At 40.1% G+C, this 22,783-nt stretch overlaps 1 protein-coding gene across 1 annotated transcript; it reads right to left on the bottom strand.

Moving 5' to 3' along the window:
- Positions 1 to 3,361: 3,361 nt before the first annotated feature.
- Positions 3,362 to 22,782, bottom strand: aprt (adenine phosphoribosyltransferase). Its single transcript, XM_072596038.1, has 5 exons — positions 22,578 to 22,782; positions 9,545 to 9,648; positions 5,424 to 5,557; positions 5,235 to 5,313; positions 3,362 to 4,818 (listed from the first exon to the last, which is right to left on the bottom strand). Exons 1-5 carry the CDS (start codon positions 22,667 to 22,669, stop codon positions 4,679 to 4,681), a joined length of 549 nt encoding a protein of 182 aa, XP_072452139.1. The 5' UTR covers positions 22,670 to 22,782; the 3' UTR covers positions 3,362 to 4,678.
- Between the last annotated feature and the right edge of the window lies 1 nt (position 22,783).

The raw sequence follows: 22,783 nt of genomic DNA, 5'->3' as shown, positions 1-22,783 counted from the left end.
CATCTCATTCTTTGAAACTGTAGGAAATGTCCAACCATCTCTTCATAAAACGATCCTGCCATTCCAGGAGTAACCTGGTGAACCTCTGCATTCCCTGTACGGCAACTTCATCATTCCCTGGATAAAGAGATGAAAAACTGTACGCAGGTGTGGTCTTACCAAGGCTCAAAATGACTGCAGAAAGTCATCTTTACTCCTCAACTCAAATCCCTGAGGAACTTGGGCTAACAAACCATTTATTTTCCTAACTGCTTGCTGCACCTGCATGTTGACTTGAAATCACTGCTGAACAAAGACAACTAGGTCCCCTTTGGCCAAAGGCATTTCTTAATCTCGGTAGCCATATATCCATAACAGTAATTAAATCATACCTGTTAACCTCAATTTGTACAGTCAGATCATCAGCGGTTTTTGCAAAAGCTCTGTGCAGTCAGAGTGCTTTTAATTTTTCCTTGTCTATATTTTCCATGACTATAAATGTACCATACTAAATGTTATACTTGTCTAAATTGTGCATTTTCAGATGGAGAATTGCAGAAAAGATTAAAGAGGAAGAAAAGGCATAAGTTTTTAAATAGACCTGAATGTTCTATACAGAGCTGAAGTTTGAAAGTCAAATATAAAACTGTGAACTATATGGATCTGTATATACAATCCACTTTCTGGATCTGTATATACAAACCACTGTTCTGGGTGGTTTGTTCCGCAATTATGCACTATATTTCTTTTTGAGAAATCTTCATACTCTCCAAGATTTGGGTTTATTGTAAATTCCATTCTTGATATTGGAGTTGCTTATGGCAATTTTAAAATGGGATAGAGAAATGAATTAAACTCTGTCCTGTCAGTTCAAAGCATTGGACTTATTTTTGAATAAAACTTCAATTATGTTCAGGAGCAGACATTTCTTAATGCTGTGTTTGAAAATGAATAGCAGGATATAAACCTGGACACATAATGAAAAATATCACTGGTTGGTGTTAAAGCAAATGGAATGTTCATGTGGAGGAACACTTTTGAAAGTTGACAAAATTTATTAAATGTTATGTTTTTTGAAAGTAACTTTTGTATTTAGACTACAAATTATTTAATTGTAAATAAAAGTCATGGCAAAATTCATTCACAGGATATGGGTGTTGTTGACTGAGACAGTATATATTGCCGATCACGAATTACCCTTTAAAATGGCGGTGAACTGCTGGAATCCCATGTGGTATAGATACACCCTTCCTGCTGTTCAGGAGGGAAGACAAAACCACTGCAAAGGAGCAATGATCTAATTCCAAGCTGCAGCTATGGACTTTGTTCTTCTTCGTAATCAAAGTCACAGATATGGAAAGTGCTTGTCTTATGAATCTCAGGGTTATTGCAGTGCATCTTCGAAATGGTATAAATGCTGCCACTGTATTGGTGTAGGGTGGGAGGTTGTAAGAGTTGTTTTCACCTAGGCAGGTGGAGTATGTTAAGTCATATTCCAGGCTTGTGTCTTAAAAGATGGTGAACATCCTTTGAGAAGTCAGGGACTGATTTACTTACTGTTAAATTCTCAGCCTATAGCATGTTCATATTTATTTGGTTGGTCCAGTTAAGTTGATTTATCAAAATTGTAGATCCTGGAATGTCAATGGGGAATATGTTAATGGCATTGCCAAGGGGTAATGGTGAGATTCTGTTTTTGGGTCAATACATGATCACTTACCATTTATCAGCCCAAGTGTGAACGTTGTCAAGGTCTTGCTGTTTTTGGGCACAGGTGGCTTTTGTATCTGAGGAGTCACAACTGATACGAGTATTAACTGATCATCAGTGAACACTCCTATCTGACCTTTAATGTAGGGATAGTCATTAATAAAGTAACTGAAAATGTTTGGGCTGAGAGACCATTGATAGAAACCCTGGAAAGATGTCCTGGAGTGAAGATCATTGACCTCCAACAACAACTACTATCTTCCTCTCTGATGAGCACAATTCCACCCAGCAGAGTTTTAGCATCTCCAGTTTTGATCAAGATCCTTGTTGGCATACTGTGAACTGCTACCTTGATCTCAACTGTAGTCACGATCCCTTCTGGGGTTCAGCTTTGTCCATCTTTGGACCAAGGGTGTCATGGGATCTGGACCTGGGATAACCTACACTGAATAATAGTAAGCAGGTTATTCTTGGTGTAAGTGTCACTAGATAATCTTGACAACACATTCCATCTCTTTGGTTGTGGAAAATAGACTGATAATTAATTGGCTGAGTTGGATTTATACTAGTGTGTACAGGACATATCTAGATAATGTTCCATACTATTGTGTCAATCACGTAGTGACTGCACTGGAACGTAAGCTAGGGCTATGGCTAAGTCTTCAGTAGGATTTTGGGAATGTTTGAGGTCCACAGCCTTTGCAATATCCAGTGCCTTGTGTTTCTTAAAACATGGATGGAACTAAATAGACTGAAGACTGGCATAATATTTGCTCAGGAGCTGGCTGAGCCCTTCTGGTTGATGTTTCAACATGGTCTTTTCCACTGCTGTCCTTGATTCTCACATTCCTACAGCTTAGGAAATAGGATGGCTCACAGACCGATGGTTCTTAGAATAATTCCTAAAGTTTCATGGTCAGTTTTTGAAACTAAACCAGGATTTGCTGTGATGGAACTAGTGAATCTATTACTAGTTCAGTGTTCGTGGTTACAATACCATTCCACTTATGCACTAAGCAAGTTGACAGTCCATGTTAAACAAGTGGTCGAGAGCTCCTACAACAAGCTGCCACCATTGGAAACTGCAGTTTAGGTTAGCTGACTGATTCAGGGAACTAACTAAATAGTGCTAGTAAGCAGCACAAGAACTGAGTGAAATTAAACTCAAACTGCGATGACTTTCACATTTACCAGGAGCAAAAATCTGGTATCATTAGTCAGCTGTGCATTCTATCAAATGGAATGGATTGCTGGACTTTATGCACTAATTTTCACTATCAGTTACACTAGCTGAGGTTACCATGAAGGAATCTCCTTCTCTACTCCCCAGAGGTGTTACCCTCCAGTTAAATAGTTTCCAAGTGTAATTGAAATCTATGTCTAGCTTACAGCCACAAACATTTGACATTTGCTTTTGCAGATTTGGAAAGAATGCTACACTGGGATCCACAAAAATATTAAGCTGCAACCAGTCCAGATTTCCAGTGCCCAATAGATTAACATTGCTGTGGTTGAAAACCAATCCCTCAAACCAACCAATTAACATCTGCAGCTTGAACTGTGAAATGTGATCTAACCAAGGCCAGTGCCTCAATCTTGGGTTTCCATTATGAACAGTCACCTTGTGATTTGCTATCTTTCTGGAAAATGTGCTTTCATAAACTACTCAAAATGATTTTTAAAAGTTCTTTATTTTGGAATGTTATTTGTTCAATGATATTAACATAATTGAAGTCATGCAAATTATGACAATTGTAACAAACTCTCCAGTTGATACTTGCAGTCAAATTCAAATTCAATGGGAGAGGTGCACTCTAACAGGAATACTGGAATCAGCTCACACATGACAGTTTGGTGTCTGACAGATCAGGACAGACAGCTTGATCAAGCTACTGAAACCTGGTGCTTACTATTGTGGTGCCCTGGCCATTTAAACACCTTGGGGGGGGTTTGCCTAATGATTCAATAATTTTTAAAAAGTAAAGTCACCATGACAGGGCTACTTTCAGAGCGAGATGACTACTGGCGATTTAACTGGAGGGTAACACCTCTGGGGAGTAGAGAAGGAGATTCCTTCATGGTAACCTCAGCTAGTGTAAGAATTGAACCCATGCTGTTGGCATCACTGCACTGCAAATCACCTATCCAGCTAACCAACCCCCTCGTTGAGTAGTTCTCCTATTGAATAAGAAGATCTTTGATCTCAAACAATTCTTAGCTATCAAACAGATATGAGGGGCTACAAAAGCCCACTGCACCTCAGGAGGGAATTCAAAAATTACTCTTACCCGTGGATCTCCAACGTAACGATGTAGCTTGTGAATTAATTGTCAGTTAGGCATTTGTTTTCTTTGCTCTGAATGTCCTTACATAGTCATAGGCATTTTTAGCCAACCTGTTCAAAAGATGTTATTATATACCTCTGGTGCAGGTGAGACTTGAACCCAAGCCTCTGGACAAGAGGTGGGGGCACTACCACTGTGCTACAGGAGCCACAGAATTGTCAGTAGGTCTGGTACTTGAGGGCAACCATCACCAATGAACTTTTGACAGTGGAATGGAAAAAGTGAACTTTAAAAACACAAGTTGGCTTTTTAGAAGTGGCAAATTACAAGTGGCTTCTCTTTTCTAGAGTCCAATTGTTCAGTGTTTATGGTTCATGTGCATTTAAAATCTGGTTTTTAGCTGGATAAAATTAAAAACATTAAAAAGCTAGGCAATTTAAAGTTTAACACTAACTTAATTTCCTTTTAAAAACAAATGCTAACTGAGGTAGAAGATGGAAATACAAGGATTTGGGCAAGTAGGCATAATTCCACACAAATCAAAATGAAGTAAAAAATGGAAAGTCTTTGTTATATTCAACTGATAAAATGGCAAAATATTAAAAATGGAATTAATGGAGTCAGCGCTTAAAACTGTAAACCTGTCTGGCCATTACTGAATGAAATATTGCAGAGTAATCCCGATCCAGAAAAGAAACAACAGCCTAGAACTCCACAAGTGCGTGGAAAGGCACGCAGTTCAGTTTCTTTACACCATTCAGTGCCTTAAGTTCAATCAGTACCAAACATTCAAGAATATTAGCTCCCATTTTGTTCAACAATTCACAGGCAGCCGACAGTGTACCTGCACCAAAAGATAAAAATATAGAATTAATTTAATTGTTCTTTCAAAAATAAATATTTATAATTTTGTACTTAGTCCAAAATGTTTTTAATGCCTTGGTTTTCAAATGGTTTTTAACTGGGGAAAAAAGTGCAGAATCCCAGTTGCTCTATTAACATTACTGTAGTCCTCCCATATTATTTTGAGAATATCATAGCCCAGAATGTGCGAACAAAATAAGCGAGTTAAAAGCATTCAACGCAATTGAAGTTTAAATAATCTGACAAATTGTGGCAAAGAAATTGGTGGACAATTCTAACCACACTACTGTCCTTGCAAAACAATCCAACACAATGCTGTGATGCCCCTTCCCAGCAAATCCCCTGTCCATATCATTGTGTAAATACAATGTACAAAGCTAGTCATGTATTGCATACCTCCTGTTGCAATTAAATCATCGATGACAACAACTTTCTGGTTTGCTTGAACAGCATCACATTGCATCTCAACTTCAGCCTTCAAGTGAAGAAGCAAATCTTTTAGAAGAATTGTGACATTCTAACACTAATTAAGACTACCGTAGTTAATTTAGAAAAACAAAATCAGGATTATGAGCTAAGAATTACCTTTCCATATTCCAGAGTATAGCTCACAGACAAGGTTGGCCCTGGCAGCTTTCCCTTCTTACGAACTGGCACAAAACCAATTCCAAACCTCTGCGCCAGAATTGGGGCAAATAGGAATCCACGGGCATCTAACCCTGCAAACAAAAACAAGAATGACTGTACCAAGGAATGTAGCAATTTGAATATAGTAATATTACCTCCTTGTAAACCAAACATACAAATATTTCCTGCAATCTCAGACAGAGGACAAGATTTAATGTTTCATACACAAACACTACTAATACCAACTCTTCATTAATTCATAAAAAGTGGGAAACAATTTGCAAAAGTAGTGAACTAGTTTCAACTATTGCATATTCTACACCTCTCTCAAGAGACTGTACTGAAGATTTTTTACTACATATACTAAGCATTGCATTTCTTCCTTTTCAGGTTTATACCAGTTTGAACCGTCGTGTTTAATCAAATTAGAACTTTAGCTTGTCTACTTCCTTTCACTTTTTTTGCTTTCATGAAAAGAAAAATCCCTTAACTATCTCCTGAAGGCAATAATTTGCTAGACTGTAATTGCATGGATGTTAACAAGGCTCAAGGATGTCACTGGAGTAAGGTTTTCTGAAGACATTACAAACTAAATGAATACTGAAAAGCTATTTGATTGTGCTATCCTCAACTTCCTTAACAGACCACTTGTTAGCAATCCGAAATTGAAACCTAGCAACGTTAATATTTTAATTCAATAGATCAGAGTTTGGGATGGAAGACCATTGGAAAACCTTCCTCAGCATTGCCTACCAAAAAGTTACTAATAGTTGAATTAGTGATTCTCGGTAATCCAAGATGGAGGATGAGAAAATAGTGGTTGTAAGGGCTGCTCCTTTTTTTGAAGTATTAAGTGTTGGGAGGTGATTTGGTTAAATTCCAGGAGTAGCAATTGCTGCTTTATATGCTGCTGCACTCTTATGGAATTTATGGGGGAAGAAAAAGATCAAAACAATAACACTTTAAAAAGGAGGAAGACAGACAAAGGCTGTGACCACAAGGTCAGAGAAAGAAATCTAGTATCTCTGGACATAGGAGTGTATCTAGGAAAAATGAACAAACAGCAAAATTCACAACTGATCCTGGAGGAAACTGACAGGGCTCACAGCACAGGAACAGATAAGTGCATGGTTTTTAAGTGTAACCTTGGTGTAAATTTACAATAGTGAGTACATTGGATTCTTTATTGATTACGTTTTATGGAGGTCTGTTTCTTGATTAAATTTTAAAAATATAAGTCATAGGTATTAAGTTACCCTGAAGCAGTGTGTTTTTTTAAAGAGCAATAAAACAGTGCTATTTTCTGGGTGTGTAGATTGTGGAGGAGCAAAGATGGCCTTTAGTAGGGTGGTGCGCTCTTCCTGTCAGATAAGAGTTTAGGGAAAGTTTCTATGTCACTGATGATTATGTCTGCCAGAAATGTCTTTGATTGCGAATCCTATTGGATTGCATGGATTGGTTGGAGCATCAGTTAAAGGCAATAAGGAATTTACAGGAGCTAGGGGATATATTGGATGGCAGGTATAGAAAGGGAGAAAAGCTCTGGATACAGTAAGGTAAACACTGCTATAGTTTAGATGGAGAGGAAGTTAAGTGTCTACACGAAAACTTTTTGATTCAGTTTGTGGATGTATTTACTAGAGAAGGTGCAAAGCTTCGCCTGCTCTTAGGAAATAAAGGCAGGACAGGTGACGGAGATGTCAGTGGGGGAGCACTTTGGGGCCAGCAACCATAATTCTATAAGTTTTTAACTAGTGATGGAAATAGATAGACCAAAACCTAAGGTTGAAGTTCTAAATTGGAGGAAGGCCAATTTTGACAGTGTTAGGCAAGAGCTGACTGGGGGGAGGGGGGGGGGGGGGGGGGGGGGGAAGCAGGGTGGTGGGGGGGATGTTTGCAGGTAAAGGGACAGCTAGAAAATGGGAAGCCTTCAAAAGTGAGATAACAGGAATGTTGTCTCTGGACTCTTGTTAGGCTGAAAAAGGCAAGGCTGGCAGGTTTTGGGAATGCTGGATTTTTAGAGAAATTGAGGTTTTGGTTAAGATAAAGGAGGAAGAATATGTCAGGTTTAGACAGTAGAGATTGAGTGACTTCTTACAAGAGTATAAAGGCAGGAGGAGTATACTTTAAGGAACATCAGGAGGGCAAAAAGGGGACACAAAATAGATTTGGCAAATAGAGTGACGGAGAATCCAAAGGGATTCTATAAACACACTGAGGACAAAAGGGTAACTAGGGAGAGAATTGGGCTCCTCAGCAAGACAGCCTTTGTATGGAACCGCAGGAGATTGGGGAGTCACTAAACGAGTATTTTGCATCAGTGTTTAATGTGGAGAAGGACATGGAAGATATAGAATGTGGGGAAATAGATGGTGATATCTTGAAAAATGTCCTTCTTACAGTGGAAGTGGTGCTGGATGTCTTAAAATGCATGAAAGGTGGATAAATCCCTTGAACCTGATCAGGTGTACCAGAGAACTCTGTGGGAAGCTAGGAAAGTGATTGCTGGGCCCCTTGCTGAGATATTTGTATCAGTGATAGTCACAGGTGAGGTGCTGCAAGACTGGAGGTTGGCTAACATCGTGCCACTATTTAAGAAAGGTGGTAAGAAAAAGCCAGGGAACTATAGACCAGTGAGCCTGACGTCGGTGTTGGGCAAGTTGTTGGAGGGAATCCTGAGGGACAGAATTTACATGTATTTGGAAAGGCAAGGACTGATTAGGGATAGTCAACATGGTTTTGTGCCTGGGGAACTCGTGTCTTTTTGAAGACATTTTTTGAAGAAGTAACAAAGAGGATTGGGGAGGGCAGAGCACTTAATGTGATCTGTATGGACCTCAATAAAGCATTCGAAAATGTTCCTCATGGTAGACTGGTTAGCAAGGTTAGATCTCATGGAATAGAGGGAGAGCTAGCCATTTGGATGCAGCCCTGGCTTGAAGGCAGAAGACAGGGTGATGGTGAAGGGTTGCCTTTCAAACTGGAGGCTTGTGACCAGTTGTGTGCCACAAGGATCAGTGCTGGGTCCACTGGTTTTTGACATTTGTACAAATGATTTGGATGTGAACATAGGAAATATAAGTAGAAAGTTTGCCGATTACACCAAAATTGGAGGTGTAGTGGACAGCGAAGATTACCTCAGAGTACAACAGGATCTTGGTCAGACGGGCCAATGGAATTTAATTTAGATAAACTTGAGGTGTTGATTTTGGAAAGGCAAATCAGGGCAGGACTTCTACACTTAAGGTACTCTGGTGTGTTACTGAACAAAGACCTTGGAGTGCAGGTTCATAGTTCCTTGAAAGTGGAGTCACAGGTCGACAGGATAGTGAAGACTGCATTTGGTGTGCTTTCCTTTATTGGTCAGAGAATGGATTATAAGCATTGGGAGATCATGTTGCTGCTGTACAGGACATTGGTTAGGCCGTTTTTGGAATATTGTGTGCAGTTCTGATCTCCTTCCTATCGAAAAGATGTTGTGAAACTTGAAAGGGTTCAGAAAAGATTAACAAGGATGTTGCCAGGGTTGAAGGATTTGAGCTATAGGAAGAGGCCGAATAGGCTGGGGCTGTTTTCCCTGGAGTGTTGGAGGCTGAGGGGTGGCCTTGTAAAGGTTTATAAAATCACAAGGGGCATAGATTGGATAAGTAGACAAGGTCTTTTCTTTGGGGTAGGGGAGTCCAGAATTAGAGAGGGCATAGGTTTAGGATGAGAGAGAAAAAATTTAAAAGGTACCTAAGGGGCAATTTTTTCAGAGGGAGATGCGTGCATGGAACAAGGAAATGGTGGAGACTAGTACAATTACAACATTTAAAAGGCATCTGGATGGGTGTATGAATAGGAAGGGTTTAAAGGGATATGGGCCAAGTACTGGCAAATAAGACTAGACTAGGTTAGGGTATCTGGTTGGCATGGATGAGTTGGACCAAAGGGTCTGTTTCCATGCTGTACATCTCTTGGACTCTGACATGAAACCATTGTGACAAGACAACCATTTGTGTTGAATGCTCTTCCCAAGCCATAGTCGTGTAATAGTTCTAAATTAATGATTAAGATTCCTTTTAATTGAAGGAACTTACCAACAAATAAATCAATCTTAGGAAACTTCTTTCTTAAATGATCTTCAAATAGGTCAATAACTGCACTGAAGGCTTTGGGGTCTTGAAAAAGAGGAAAGATGTCTCTGAAAAATACAGATATTCTAAGTAAAGAGCAATACAGCAAATGCTACATCTGTGGAGAGTAGGAATATAAAATAGCAGAATGGTTAAATGATGTGTTGGTCTTACCATTGACATACTGCTGTTTACATTTAAATCAGATTAGAAAAATTGCTTCAGAAAAAAAAGTGACCTTTTTCAGAAAGTTACCAGAAATGCTTGAGTATCTTATGCAAGGCATTACTACAATTGTTCCTGTAGATTCACCCATTGTTTTTCTTCATCTTTAGTAAGTATATTTGAAAATACAGAGTTGAAAGAGAGGTATCAATATTTTAATTTTAGTAAACATTTGTTAATGTTTAAACAGCTAACTGATAGAATTCTAAGGGATTAAATGGGTACTTTTAAAAACAATATTTATTTCCTAGTGGAGAGAGCAGGTGAGTTAACATTCCAGATGTGGATCCTTTTTCAGACAAGGTGAATGTCTGTCTCGGAGGAAAGACTAGTAATCCTAACCATCTTGTTCTTTCCACAGACTCTGTGCACCTGAATACACTTCTATAATTATTGAGGTGGTGATGATCTAGTGGCATTAATCGTTGGACTGTTAATCCAGAGACCCAGGTCATGTTCTGGGGACCCAGGTTTGAATCCCATTACTGCAGATGGTAAAATTTGAATTCAACAAAAATCTCTCTGCAAGAGACTAATGACCACGAGTCCACTGTTGATTGTTGGAAAATCTCATCTGATTCACTAATGTCCTTTAGGGAAGGAAACTGCCGTCCTTACCTGGTCTGCCTACATGTGACTCCATGTGGTTGACTCTTGACTGCCCTCTGTGCAATTAGGGATGGGCAATAAATACTAGCCCAGCCAGCAACACCCTCATCCCATGATTGAATAAATAGAAATAAAAAATTCCCTCTAAAATGTTCTGATCAACACTGCATAGGAGGCTTACTGATAAATGTAAGATTAATGGTAGTAAAAGAGTAAATGGGTAAATATTTGAAAATGAAGTATATAAAAAAGGATGTAGGATGGATTTAAAAGTGTCAAACAGCCCAAATAGCTATGATTGACCAAAAGGCCTTTTACCATGCTGTAACTTATCTGTAGCTGCAGCAGAGAGAATAAGCTGCTGAGGTCTCCTGGAAAGCGAGTTATGTAGAGGAGTCAAAGACTGTTGAACTTTTAACTTTATTCCTTTTTATTTTTCTAGTTTATATTAAGGACTTAAATGTTAACTATTACCTTATTTTTCTACAAATTCTATGAAGGTAATGCTTCATTTTTATAAACTTTGAGCCTAGGTTGCTTTGTACTAAGATGGCACCATGTGTGGCGACATTATACACTTTTCACCATACTTCTGTATGAGGACCCAAGACAATAAAACCTCAATCTAAGCCTAAACATTTCATACAGTTCTCACCGCCCTGCCACAGGAAAGATGTTATTAAATTGGAAAGGGTGTAGAAAAGATTCACAAGGATGTTATTGGGACTGGTGAGTTTGAGTTATGTGGAGAGGCTGGATAGGCTAGGACATTTTTCCCCTGGAGCATAGGAGGTTGTGGGGATGGGGTGACCTTATAGAGGTTTACAAAATCACGAGGGGCATAGATAAGGTGAATAGTCAAGGTCTTTTCCCCAGGGCAGGGGAGTTCAAAACTAGAGGGCATAGGTTTAAGGAGAGAGAGGGGAAAGATTCAAAAGTGACCTCGGGTCAATTTTTTCCACACAGAAGGTGGTTTGTATATGGAATGAACTACCAGAGGCTGTAGTAGTGGGTACAGTTACAATATTTAAAAGAATTTTGAACAGGTACATTAACAGGAAAGGTTTAGAGGGACATGGCCAAATGGAGTTAGTTTGGTTTGGGAAATCTGGTTGGCGTGGACGAGTTTCCATGCTGTGTAACTATCTCGTGGTTCAATGATAAAGCAATTTTATCTACCCTTCTCACGTGGTAACTGCTCGGTTGAACCCAAAATGATTTTATTTCAGGCAATCTGACATTTCCTCTTCAACTCCAACTTCCCCTTCACTTCATCCCACTTCACCTATTTCCTCTTTGAGTAACTTGTCTTTCAATCTATCAGTGCCACTCTGAAAGAGTTAGTAGGATTGATGCAATAGAAATCTTGATGCTCCTTTTCCACCAGTTCAAGTGAGATCAACATTTATTGGCAAAAAAACTGTAGATCAAGTCCATCATGTTACTTTGTTCGAGAAAGAACAGTATGCAGATAATTGCTATTTAAACGTTAAGTATTTTCAATGATTTCATTTACACTGTTTCAATTTTCTGTTCTGTTTTGGTGCATTGAGCCAAATGGATTAATAGTTCCTGTGGTGGCAGACCATTCACGTGATGTTGAAGGCACCAGAGTATTTAATAAATCTATAACTTGACAGAAACGGAGAGCAATAACTTCAAACTGTCAGCTGGTCCAGATAGTGCTGTTTAAATTGCTTCAGAATATTATCATTGATATTCCTGCTTAGCTTTTTAAACAACGATTTAGACTCGAGTCAGTTCTGCCATTAACTGATCACGTTTTTAATAAAAAGATGGGTGAGGTAGAGACAGACAGGCTCTATTCTTAGTATCTGACAATTTTAACAACACCTGTAAATGCTGGTGGTCTTCAACCGGTCATTAAACCTAACAGGATTGTCATTGGAAATACTATTTGATTCAGATACTGTACTTGGATCATAGGGACCCCTGCATAGTTGTGCTGTTTGGATTTTGAGGAAGGTCAATCGCTTGCTTCTCCAGGTGGTAGAGAAACAAAATCAGAAAAAAAAGAAATGGTGCAGCTCATTTGTACGGATAAAGGTGCATTATAACAAACTCAATCTATTAAAAGTAAGAGACACAGAGTGAAGAAAATGGAAGGCAGAAGCACAACATACATTTCAGCATATTTATGACTGCATTATTTCATTTTTGTTGAATTGTCACTGGATTTACAGCAATGAGCTAAATTTATTGCTGCATTCTTTTCTGAACAAAACACCTGTCAACTTTAGACTACAAATTCCAAAACTGTGCACGGTGGCACAGTGGTTAGCACTGCTGCCTCACAGCGCCAGAGACCCGGGTTCAATTCCCGCCTCAGGCGACTGACTGTGTGGAGTTTGCACGTTCTCCCCGTGTCTGCGTGGGTTTCCTCCGGGTGCTCCGGTTTCCTCCCACAATCCAAAAGATGTGCAGGTCAGGTGAATTGGCCATGCTAAATTGCCTGTAGTGTTAGGTAAGGGGTAGATGTAGATGTAGATGTAGATGTAGGGGTATGGGTGGGTTACGCTTCGGCGGGGCGGTGTGGACTTGTTGGGCCGAAGGGCCTGTTTCCACACTGTAAGTAATCTAATCTAATCAAATGCTTAAAGCTTTGCATTTACAACATTGAGTGGGTTTCTAATGTGCCCAATGATAGGGAGGTTTATTTAAAACACAAGTCTAATTCATAAAGTATTCACCAGCTGTGAAGCGTCAGGAGTGTAAATTCTACATCATAGAAATGTTCATTGAGGCAGTAGGCATTAATTGTGGATTCACCTGTGCATAGATAGAAGCTAACAGAAAGAGGAATTGTTGGTATAGATGCATTGTATGTTTCTGTATATAAAGACTTTAGTACATAAAGACTAGGATTTAGATTCTGTCCTTCACTGCCCACGTTCTAATAAATTAAATGGTGTTACAACCACACAGTACATGTCAGCAGAGTGGTCTATGAACTGCAAATTTATATAGCTCATTCAGCACCATTGTTAGGTTTTTTAAAAAAAAAGTGTTCTGATTTTACAAATGAGAAAAATTATTGTTTTAAATAAAGATCAAAAATTACATTGCTGGAAGTTACTTAGTAACTAAAATAGGAGAGAGAGTGCGAGAGAGAGAGTGCGAGAGAGAGAGAGAGAGAGAGAGAGAGTGCGAGAGAGAGAGAGAGAGAGAGAGAGAGTGCGAGAGAGAGAGAGAGAGAGAGAGAGAGAGAGCCTGAACTCTTTCAAATTCCTGAAAGCCACTTTCCTCAAGCTTTTTGGTTGAGAGCACTCAAGTCTTAGAGCCCTTTCATGGGAAGTTAGTTTGGCTGAAATTATCTGTGGGGTCCTTCCAGTCTCCTATTTAGTTTTAGAAAGACCCATTGTGTTGTCCAAGGGTTAATCAAAAATTCTAAACAGCTCCCTTTGTGGAGGATGCTGAGACAGCACATCAGCTGAAGTGAATCAACAACGGACAGTGATGTGACACCCTGCAGCCATTTCTTTCGATGCTTTTAAAAAGATCAGCAAATTATATATCATGTAATTATAGTTGTGACAATGGCATTACAAGTACAGATTCTCTTACATTTAACCATTTTATCTGAAGTAATTAATTAGAGCAAATGGGATATCCTTTAATTGCATGCTATGACTTTAATTTACTCTTGTCACATGTGCCAAGATACAGTGAAAAGTGTTCTATATGCTATACTCAATGCCTACTACTTATTCTCTAAATCCAAACAAGCCTTTCTCAGTGTTTGTAGCTGTAATTAACTAGATTAACTATGCCCTGGTTTTAGTACATAGAAATAATTCCTTGCCTGACAAGTGACAAACTTTGGAAGAGGTTCAGAGATGCAAGACTGATATCTAGTCTAAAAATGTGATTAATTATTCAGATAGACATGAAAAACTGAATTCATTTGTATTTAAATTCTGGGACAATCACTGCAATGCTTAAAATAATGAAGGTGTTAGACTGTATTTTTATTGACAGATTACTTCAACCAGATAAGTTAGGAAAATCAAATTATCATGGTTATACACACACACACACAAACTATTAACAGATTGGGCTTATTGTGTCGAATACTGTACTTATTGTGATTATTGACTGTACTTATTGACCAAATAGCCTACTTATTGTAGTGCATAAGGAGGCGATTTGGTCAATTGTGTCTGCTGGGACTCTGCTTTTTCTAAAAAAAAAATGTTAATTACAACCAGTAATCAACCATGTAGCTAATTAAATATTTACAAGCAAAACCTGTTAAGGGCAATGCAACCAACAAAAGTAAGGGGAGGGAGAGAAAGGGAAGGGACTAAATTAAATGGAGTTAGAGGGGATAATAAAGCAATATATCCCCTGCAGAGTGCCCACCTCACTCTAAAGGCATCAACAGTATTGATGGGCAAGGTGTGCTCCTTCCCCAAGGTCACCCAGGCACAAATATAGCTGCGGAAGAACGATGATCTCCTGCACAGCCTTCTGCCCAGACCTCTTTATAGCCAGCCTTGCCAGACCCATGAGGAGATCTCCCAAACTGCCCTTCTCACTAGGTGCTCAAAGATCAGGAGCATGGGGCTGAACTATAACCAAAAACAAAAAGATTCTTCAAGTAACTAAAATAGAGTTGCAATCATTCACAACCAAAATATTCAAGGTCCATGGACGCCACAGCACTGCAAAATAAACAAATGAGCTGAGTGTCCGAGAGCCACCACATCTATAGTTATCAAGGGACTGCTATGTACAACCCATCCCAGGTCCCCAGTGGAAAGTGGAAGGAATCCTGCATAAATAGCTGTCCACTGGGGATTCCCACTGAGTGGTGGCAAATAGTCACTCTCCGAGTATATTACCTTAATATAAATCACATGCCTTTTTACTGCAACCCTGCATATTAATTGTATTCAGATAATAATCTAATTTCCTCTTGAATGCCTCAAGTGAACATACCTCTAAACACATTGCTAAACTTAAGGCGGCATATAGTGTGTTGCCGTTTAATTGGTAGGGGGATTGAGTTTTGGAGCCACAAGGTCATGCTTCAGTTGTACAAGAAACTGGTAAGGCCACACTTGGTGTATTGCATACAGTTCTGGTCATGGCATTAATAGGAAGGAAGTGGAAGCTTTGGAAAGAATTGAAAGGAGATTTACTAGGATGTTGCCTGGTATGGACGGAAGGTCTTAAGAGGAAAGTCTGAGGGAATTGAGGCGGTTTTTGTTGGAGAGAAGAAGGTTGAGAGATGACTTAATTGAGACGTAAAAGATAATCAGAGGGTTAGATAGGGTGGTCAGAGAGAACCTTTTTCCTCACATGGTGAAGGCTAACACGAGGGGACATGGATTTAAAATGGAGGAGTGATGGATTTAGGACAGATATCAGGGGTAGTTTCTTTACTCAGAGTAGCAGGGGCATGGAACAGCCTGCCTGCAACAGTATTGGACTTGCTGATGTTAAGGGCATTTAAATGGGCATTGGACATACATATGGATAATAATGGAATGGTACAGGTTAGATGGGCATTAGATTAATTTCAAAGGTAGGCGCAACATCGAGGGCCAAAGGGCTTGTACTGCACTGTAACGTTCTATGATCTATGTACCTTCAGGCAGTGCATTCCAAACTCAAGCCACTCAGATGAAAAATATTATTCTTATATAATTTTTGCTTTGTTTGCAAATCACTCAAAGTCTATGACCTCTCAAGCAGAAACAATTTCTCCCTGTCCAATTCCAGCCTCAATCTTTCCAAATAACTTAAGTTTCACATTCCTGGAAACACTCTTGTAAACATCTTCTAAACTCTCCAATGCTTTCACATCCTTCCTAAAACATGTGGTGTCCAGAACTGTACATAATTCTCTAGTTGAGACCTAATTAATGACATCATTCAAGTTCAGCTTAACCTCCTTGCTCTTGTCACTATGCACCCATTGATAAAGCCTTGGATACCATGTGCTGTGTTATGAAGATGTGGGTGTACTTAAGAGTTAAAAGCAGCAGAACTACCAGGCGCAGCACCAAGTGTTCTCAATAAGGCAACAATGTATGTAACACTTCAATCGAACAACTTGATTGGCAGGTTGCCTGGATATAAAAACAAATTAGAATTGAGCCAGTTTAAATTATACCCCGAAAAAGAAAAACAATTTCCAATCAAGTTTGAATTGAGTATATTGACAATATTAAAAGCCAATACACAATCCAATCCTCTGGGGTACAAGGCTGGGGTTGGGTGGGGGTGGTGTAATTTGAACGGTTGAGAGGAGAACTGCCAAGTCCTAGCACGTAACAGACTGCTTGAAAAAATCTCTTAAAAGTCCCTTTTCGATCAGTAACCTGTAATGCAGAAATTCCTAATAAGGAGAAAAGATGACATAGGAAGATCAAAAGACAAGAACCTACAGCGCCTGGTCTTGAGACAAGTGTTATTTTGTAAATCTTAATTGGATGTTTTATTGGACTAGCATTATAGAATGGCAGGTCAGAGATAGGTTAAAGAAAGAAATTGTAAATGGTGGTGAGTTAATTATTCTCTGTTATACTTTAAGAAATAAAAAAAAGTTTAAAATTTTCTTGGCCACTCGAATCTTTACAGATTACTGCATGGGATAAACCTTCCCTGTGTTGCTGGTTTTAAATTAAGCAGGAGAGTTTACCCGGTGTTGTAACATCTATTAATTGCTCTCTCCACGTGTCCGGTCAGTCTTAATGACTTATGTTGATCCATATTCAGCTCTACCTTTCCTTTACACTTTGTTTAAACCTGCCGAAGACTTCAGGATTCCTCATTATGTTAGTTGCCAGTATTTTTTCATATTCCTTCTTTGCTTTTCTTATGTATTTTTCAACTCCTCTGAAGCTTTTGGTTCTAAGAAGGACAAATAATCAGCAGAACTTTTCTTCTTCCTCTTAATTTCTATTTATCTTTCCATCCAGGGAGCTCTGGATTTATTTGCTCAACCTTTGCCTTTTGAGAGAATATACCCCGACAGTGTCTGACCATTTTTCGTTTGAAGGGAGCCCATTTCTCAGCTACAGATTTTCCATTAGCCTTTGGCTCCAGTCTCTCTGGCCCAGCTCTGACCTTGCCCATTTAAGTTGGCCAACCTCCAGTTGATTACTATTACTCTGGAACATCCACTGTTCTTTTCTATCAAGACCATAAACCTCATGATTACTGTCTCCCAAGTGTTCCCCCACAATGCTATTTATTTGGCCCATCTCTTCCAAAATTCTCAGAGCAGTCCCTGTATTGGACTGGACTGCAAAAGGATTCTCCTGAACACAATCCAGGAACACTTGTCCATCTCTGCCCATTATGCAACAATCCAACACTATGATAATTGAAGTCTTTCTTTATGCTATACTTGTCGCTCAAATCTCCTTGCAATGTCTTTCCTCTGTATCCTTCCCATTGGTTGGTGGTCTATAATCTACACTGAGCAACAATTGCACCTTTTTTTGTTTCTCAGTTCTAGTAAAATTGATTCTGTCTTTGACCCCTCTTAAGGCAACCTTACTCCAGCTACAATTTACTCCTTAACCAGTACTACCACTTATTTTTTCCTTTTCTGAATACCTTTTACCTAGAAATATTTAACACAAAATCCTTGTGCCCATTCTTTTAATGCATTGCATTAGAATTCTGAGAGACAGTCTGTACCTGCAACTCAGGAAACTTACTTACTCCATGCATTCACACACATACAATATACTCTGACTTCATGCATTACCTTACTATTTTCTACTCTAGTGTTCTATTTTTCCCAGCATTTTGTGCATCTGAATATTCTTCGACATTCTCTCCTGGTTTCCATACCTCTTGCCAGGTTAGTTTGAAGCCCTCCCAAAGCAAAACACCACAGGGAACTCATCGTCGCAGCTCTCTCCACCTACCTGGATTGTACAGGTACAACATTCCCAGTGTCGGAGGAATCTAAAGACCTCCCTCCTGCATCGTCTTTCCATTTGTTTTATCCTCATATTTCTGCACTCACTTGCACACGGCACCGAGTATAATCCAAACATTTGTGGCTCGCTTACTAGTTAATTTTGAGGTAACTCCCTAAATTCTGATTGCAGGACCATATTCCCTCTTTCAACCGTTGCTACCAACAAAGACTACAATCACCAGTTGTTCACCTTTTCTCTGAAGAATATCCTGCAGCTGTCTGGTCACATCCTTGATCCTGGCAACACTCCCTCCTGGAGTCACATTTTCAGCTGCAGAAATACTTAAGTCTGTTTAACTAATGAATCCCTATCACTATTGTTCTTCCTTTCCTCCTCTTTAGTTGAGCTGTTTGTGGTGCAATAAAACTTTAAGACAGAGCAGAAGTAGGTCATTTAGCCCATCAAATCTGCTCTGCCAATCAATAAGATGACTGATCTGATAATCAATGCATCTTTCCTGACTTTTCCTCACAACCCTTGATTCCTTATTGATTAAAAAAAAAACTCAGCCTGGAATATATTTAGTGAACCAGGCTCAACATCCCTCCTTGGACTGGACTCTGACTGTAGGCCTGAGGAACTAACAACCTCAACAGTATTCAAAACCAATTGCAACTAGGATCCCCTAGGACTCCTACACTTGCTACCTAGCTCCCTTGAGCTGCCTGGCATCGCTCAGTCCCCTTCCATCTAGCTTGTAGTGGACCACTTCTCTGTGCAAGCCAAGCATGTAACTCTCAGCTTGGAGGGTAAGCTCCAAAGTCATCCCAGCAGCTGCTCAAGCTCCAAAACAGAAAAATTTTCTGAAGTTGGCAGCATTTCCTGGTTGGTTACGTCATTGCCAATGTTCTCAACTTGCCACATCACTGTGTGAAGCAGGATTCAAAGACTGGTCAGTCAATTATTTGTGTGTTCACATGTCCAGAGAAATAAATTTTATTTACATTTTACAATTCTTCCAACAGTGATGTTGTTTCCTGAGCACATAGCAGGAAGCAGTCATCAAGAAGGTGCTGTAAATCACATGACACAGTTGATAGAGTGTTGTATTACATCTACCCCATTATAATTTTGCAAAACATTTTCAACACTTTCCAAAAAAAACCAAGAACTACAGATGCTTGAAATTTTAAAAAAGACAAACAGAAGTTGCTGGAGAAACTCAGCAGATCTACATTTTCAGAACTGAGTCCTAGACCCAACATTTTGACTCCGCTTTCTTTCCACAGATGCTGCCAGTTTTTCCAGCAATTTCTATTTTTGTTTGAATGCTTTCCAGATGCACTTTAAAATAGAGTTTCATGCCCTGAAAGAATTCTCTCTTCTTGGAGGAGAGATTCTCACCTTAACTTTGCAATAGATAAACTCAAAGATTAATCTACAGTCAGTGTTGCTGCCACTGTCAGTTTGCTGCTGATTGCAAAATGCAGGTCAGTAAATGCAATTGGTTGCAGAATTCTTAAAACTAAAAAAAAAGGAAAATCAGCTAGTAATTGATACAAATTAACTAACTTGATTGAGTTTTGATTTGGAGACGCCAGTGTTTGACTGGGGTGTACAAAGTTAGAAATCACAACGCCAGATTATAGTCCAACAGGTTTATTTGGAAGCACTAGCTTTCAGAGTGCTACTCCATCAGGTGATTGTGAAGGTGAGAATCTCTGTTCCAAGAGAGAATCCTCTCATGGGATGAAACTCTATTTTAAAGCGCACCTGGAAAGTGTTCAATCACCTGATTAAGGAGCAGTGCTCCGAAAACTAGTGCTTCCAAATAAACCTGTTTGTTGTTCTATAAGCTGGTGTTGCGTGATTTCTAACTTTGATTGAGTTTACTTTTGATAAACTAACAGAGGACAAGCGTGGACAGTGCAGTCCATGTTGCATACACAGATTATAAAAAGATATTGAAATAAAAACCCATGTTACTAGATTGGAGAAGCTGAAATTGGTCTGTTCTGCTATGACAAAGAACAAGTGGAGATTTGACAGCAGTGTTTAAAAATCACAGGTTTGTGATACAGCAAATGACCAAACTGTTTATAGCAGAACTGTCAATAACTGTAGGCAGGAGAAAGTGAGGACTGCAGATGCTGGAGATCAAAGCTTAAAAATGGTGTTGCTGGAAAAGTGCAGCATCAAAGCAGCAGGAGAATCAACGTTTCGGGCATAAGCCCTTCTTCAGGAAGGGGGTGGGTGTGCCAAGCAGGCTAAGATAAAAAGGTAGGGAGGACGGACTTGGGCGGGGGCGTTGGGAATGCAATAGGTGGAAGGAAGTTAAGGTGAGGGTGATAGGCCGGAGAGGGGGTGGGGGCGGAGAGGTCGGGAAGAAGATTGCAAGTCAAGAAGACGGTGCTAAGTCTGAGGGTTGGGACTGGGGGGGGGGGGGGGGGGGGAAATGAGGAAGCTGAAGAAATCTGCATTCATCCCTTGTGATTAGACGGTTTCTAGGCGGAAGATGACGCGCTCTTCCTCCAGGTGGCGTGTTGCCATGGTCTGGCGATGGAGGCGGCCAAGGACCTGCATGTCCTTGGCAGAGTGGGAGGGGGAGTTGAAGTGTTGAGCCACGGGGTGGTTGGGTTGGTTGGTCCAGGTGTCCAAGAGATGTTCTCTGAAACGTTCCGCAAGTAGGCAGCCTGTCTCCCCAACGTACAGGAAGCCACATCGGGTGCAACGGATGCAGTAAATGATGTGTGTGGAGGTGCAGGTGAATTTCTGATGGATATAGAAGGATTCCTTGGGGCCTTGGAGGGAAGTGAGGGGGGAGGTGTGCGCACAAGTTTTGCATTTCTTGCAGTTGCGGGGAAGGTGCTGGGAGTGGAGGTTGGGTTGGTGGGTGGTGTGGATCTGACAAGGGAGTCGCGGAGGGAGGGGCGGGTTTCAAGGGAGAGCATCGTCAACCACGTCTGAGACCACAATTTCCCCTCAGATGTGGTTGACGATGCTCTCCATCGCATCTCCTCCACTTCCCGCTCCTCCGCCCTTGAACCCACCCCTCCAATTGCCACCAGGACAGAACCCCACTGGTCCTCACCTAACACCCCAGATACATCGTATCATCCTTCGTCATTTCCACCACCTCCAAACGGACCCCATCACCAAGGATATATTTCCCTCCCCACCCCTATCAGCGTTCCGGAAAGACCACACCCTCCGAGACTCCCTCGTCAGATCCACACCCCCCACCAACCCAACCTCCATTCCTGGCACTTCCCCTGCAACTGCAAGAAAAGCAAATCGAGCAGTAAAAGTGTTTTTTTTAATTATTGACTGGTTAGTACATGGACAGCATTGCTAGGACAATAGCTACACATTCAATACAGTAATTTTCCTCAAAAAGTGCACTTGAATTGAGGAATGGTACTGACTGGATTGCTCCTCAAACAAGCTGGCAGAGAAATAACAAGCAAAAAGGTCTCCTTCTGTGTTTCATTAGTGAAGAATTTGACCACTGCATTCAAGTTTGACAATGTGTAATCAACTTGAAACATGAACTCTGGTTTCTCTCCATACCACCACACTCACTATGTATTTCCATTACATTCTATTTATCATTGGACAAATAAGGCACTCTTGAATTAATTAGGAACTTACTTTATACCCTTATTTTGGTTTGGTCACTAAGGAATTATCTCCACACCATGGTATTGAACTGAGATTAATTAGAGACTCTCATAATTGTAACTCTTATTTGAACTTCCTTACTTTACACTAAGGCAAACCTTCACTAGACCTGCAGCATATTTAGCTTATGCCAACTTGCATTTTTCAGAGAGAATGGAATGAAATCTATCATTTTATTCTGATCACTCCATCCTATAATTTCACAAAGACAGGGTTAGGAAATTCTACATCCACTCTAAGTTTTGCCTAACAAATCGCCCACAGCATAAAACGCACTCTTTAAATGCAATGCCTCCTTTATAAGGACTGACAAGTACTTGAGGGATAAGATTTAAGGTTGGGCAATAGATGCAATAAGCAATAACTTGTTGAAAATAAACGTACATTAAATATCATTCTATTTTCACAGTCCTGGGACTTCACTGACATGAAGCCGACAACTCTTCCCACTGCTGCTTAACTATGTGATCATGGTACCAATGCCGAAAGGTCCAAAGACCAAGAAGAAGAGCACTTCTTTTGCAGTACAGTACTTTGCGTTAGAAAGGGACCTGGAGAGAGAAGGAAAAACTCACCGAAAAATGATGCCTTGGTTGGGGAAGTCGGGGTAAGATTTGATGCTGCTGTATACCAGCTGCAGCTTCTGTTCCAGCGATTCCGAACACATTTTGACGGCACCTCGGAACACACACACACACACGCCGCTGCTGCTGCTGCTGCTGCTGCTGCTAGACCAACACCACCCTTTCGGAATGGCACTTACTCAATTCAGAGGGCGGAA

This window comes from Chiloscyllium punctatum, chromosome 26, assembly GCF_047496795.1.
Source record: "Chiloscyllium punctatum isolate Juve2018m chromosome 26, sChiPun1.3, whole genome shotgun sequence".
Taxonomy (NCBI): domain Eukaryota; kingdom Metazoa; phylum Chordata; class Chondrichthyes; order Orectolobiformes; family Hemiscylliidae; genus Chiloscyllium; species Chiloscyllium punctatum.
This window is presented reverse-complemented; position numbering and strand designations above follow the sequence as displayed.

Excerpts from the sequence above, each read along its gene's own strand:
- aprt (XM_072596038.1), bottom strand. The coding sequence starts at position 22,669 with ATGTGTTCGGAATCGCTGGAACAGAAGCTGCAGCTGGTATACAGCAGC. Across the intron at positions 5,314-5,423 it reads ATACTCTGGAATATGGAAAG|GCTGAAGTTGAGATGCAATG; the intron begins GTAATTCTTAGC and ends CTTCACTTGAAG. Across the intron at positions 4,819-5,234 it reads TGATTTAATTGCAACAGGAG|GTACACTGTCGGCTGCCTGT; the intron begins GTATGCAATACA and ends CTTTTGGTGCAG.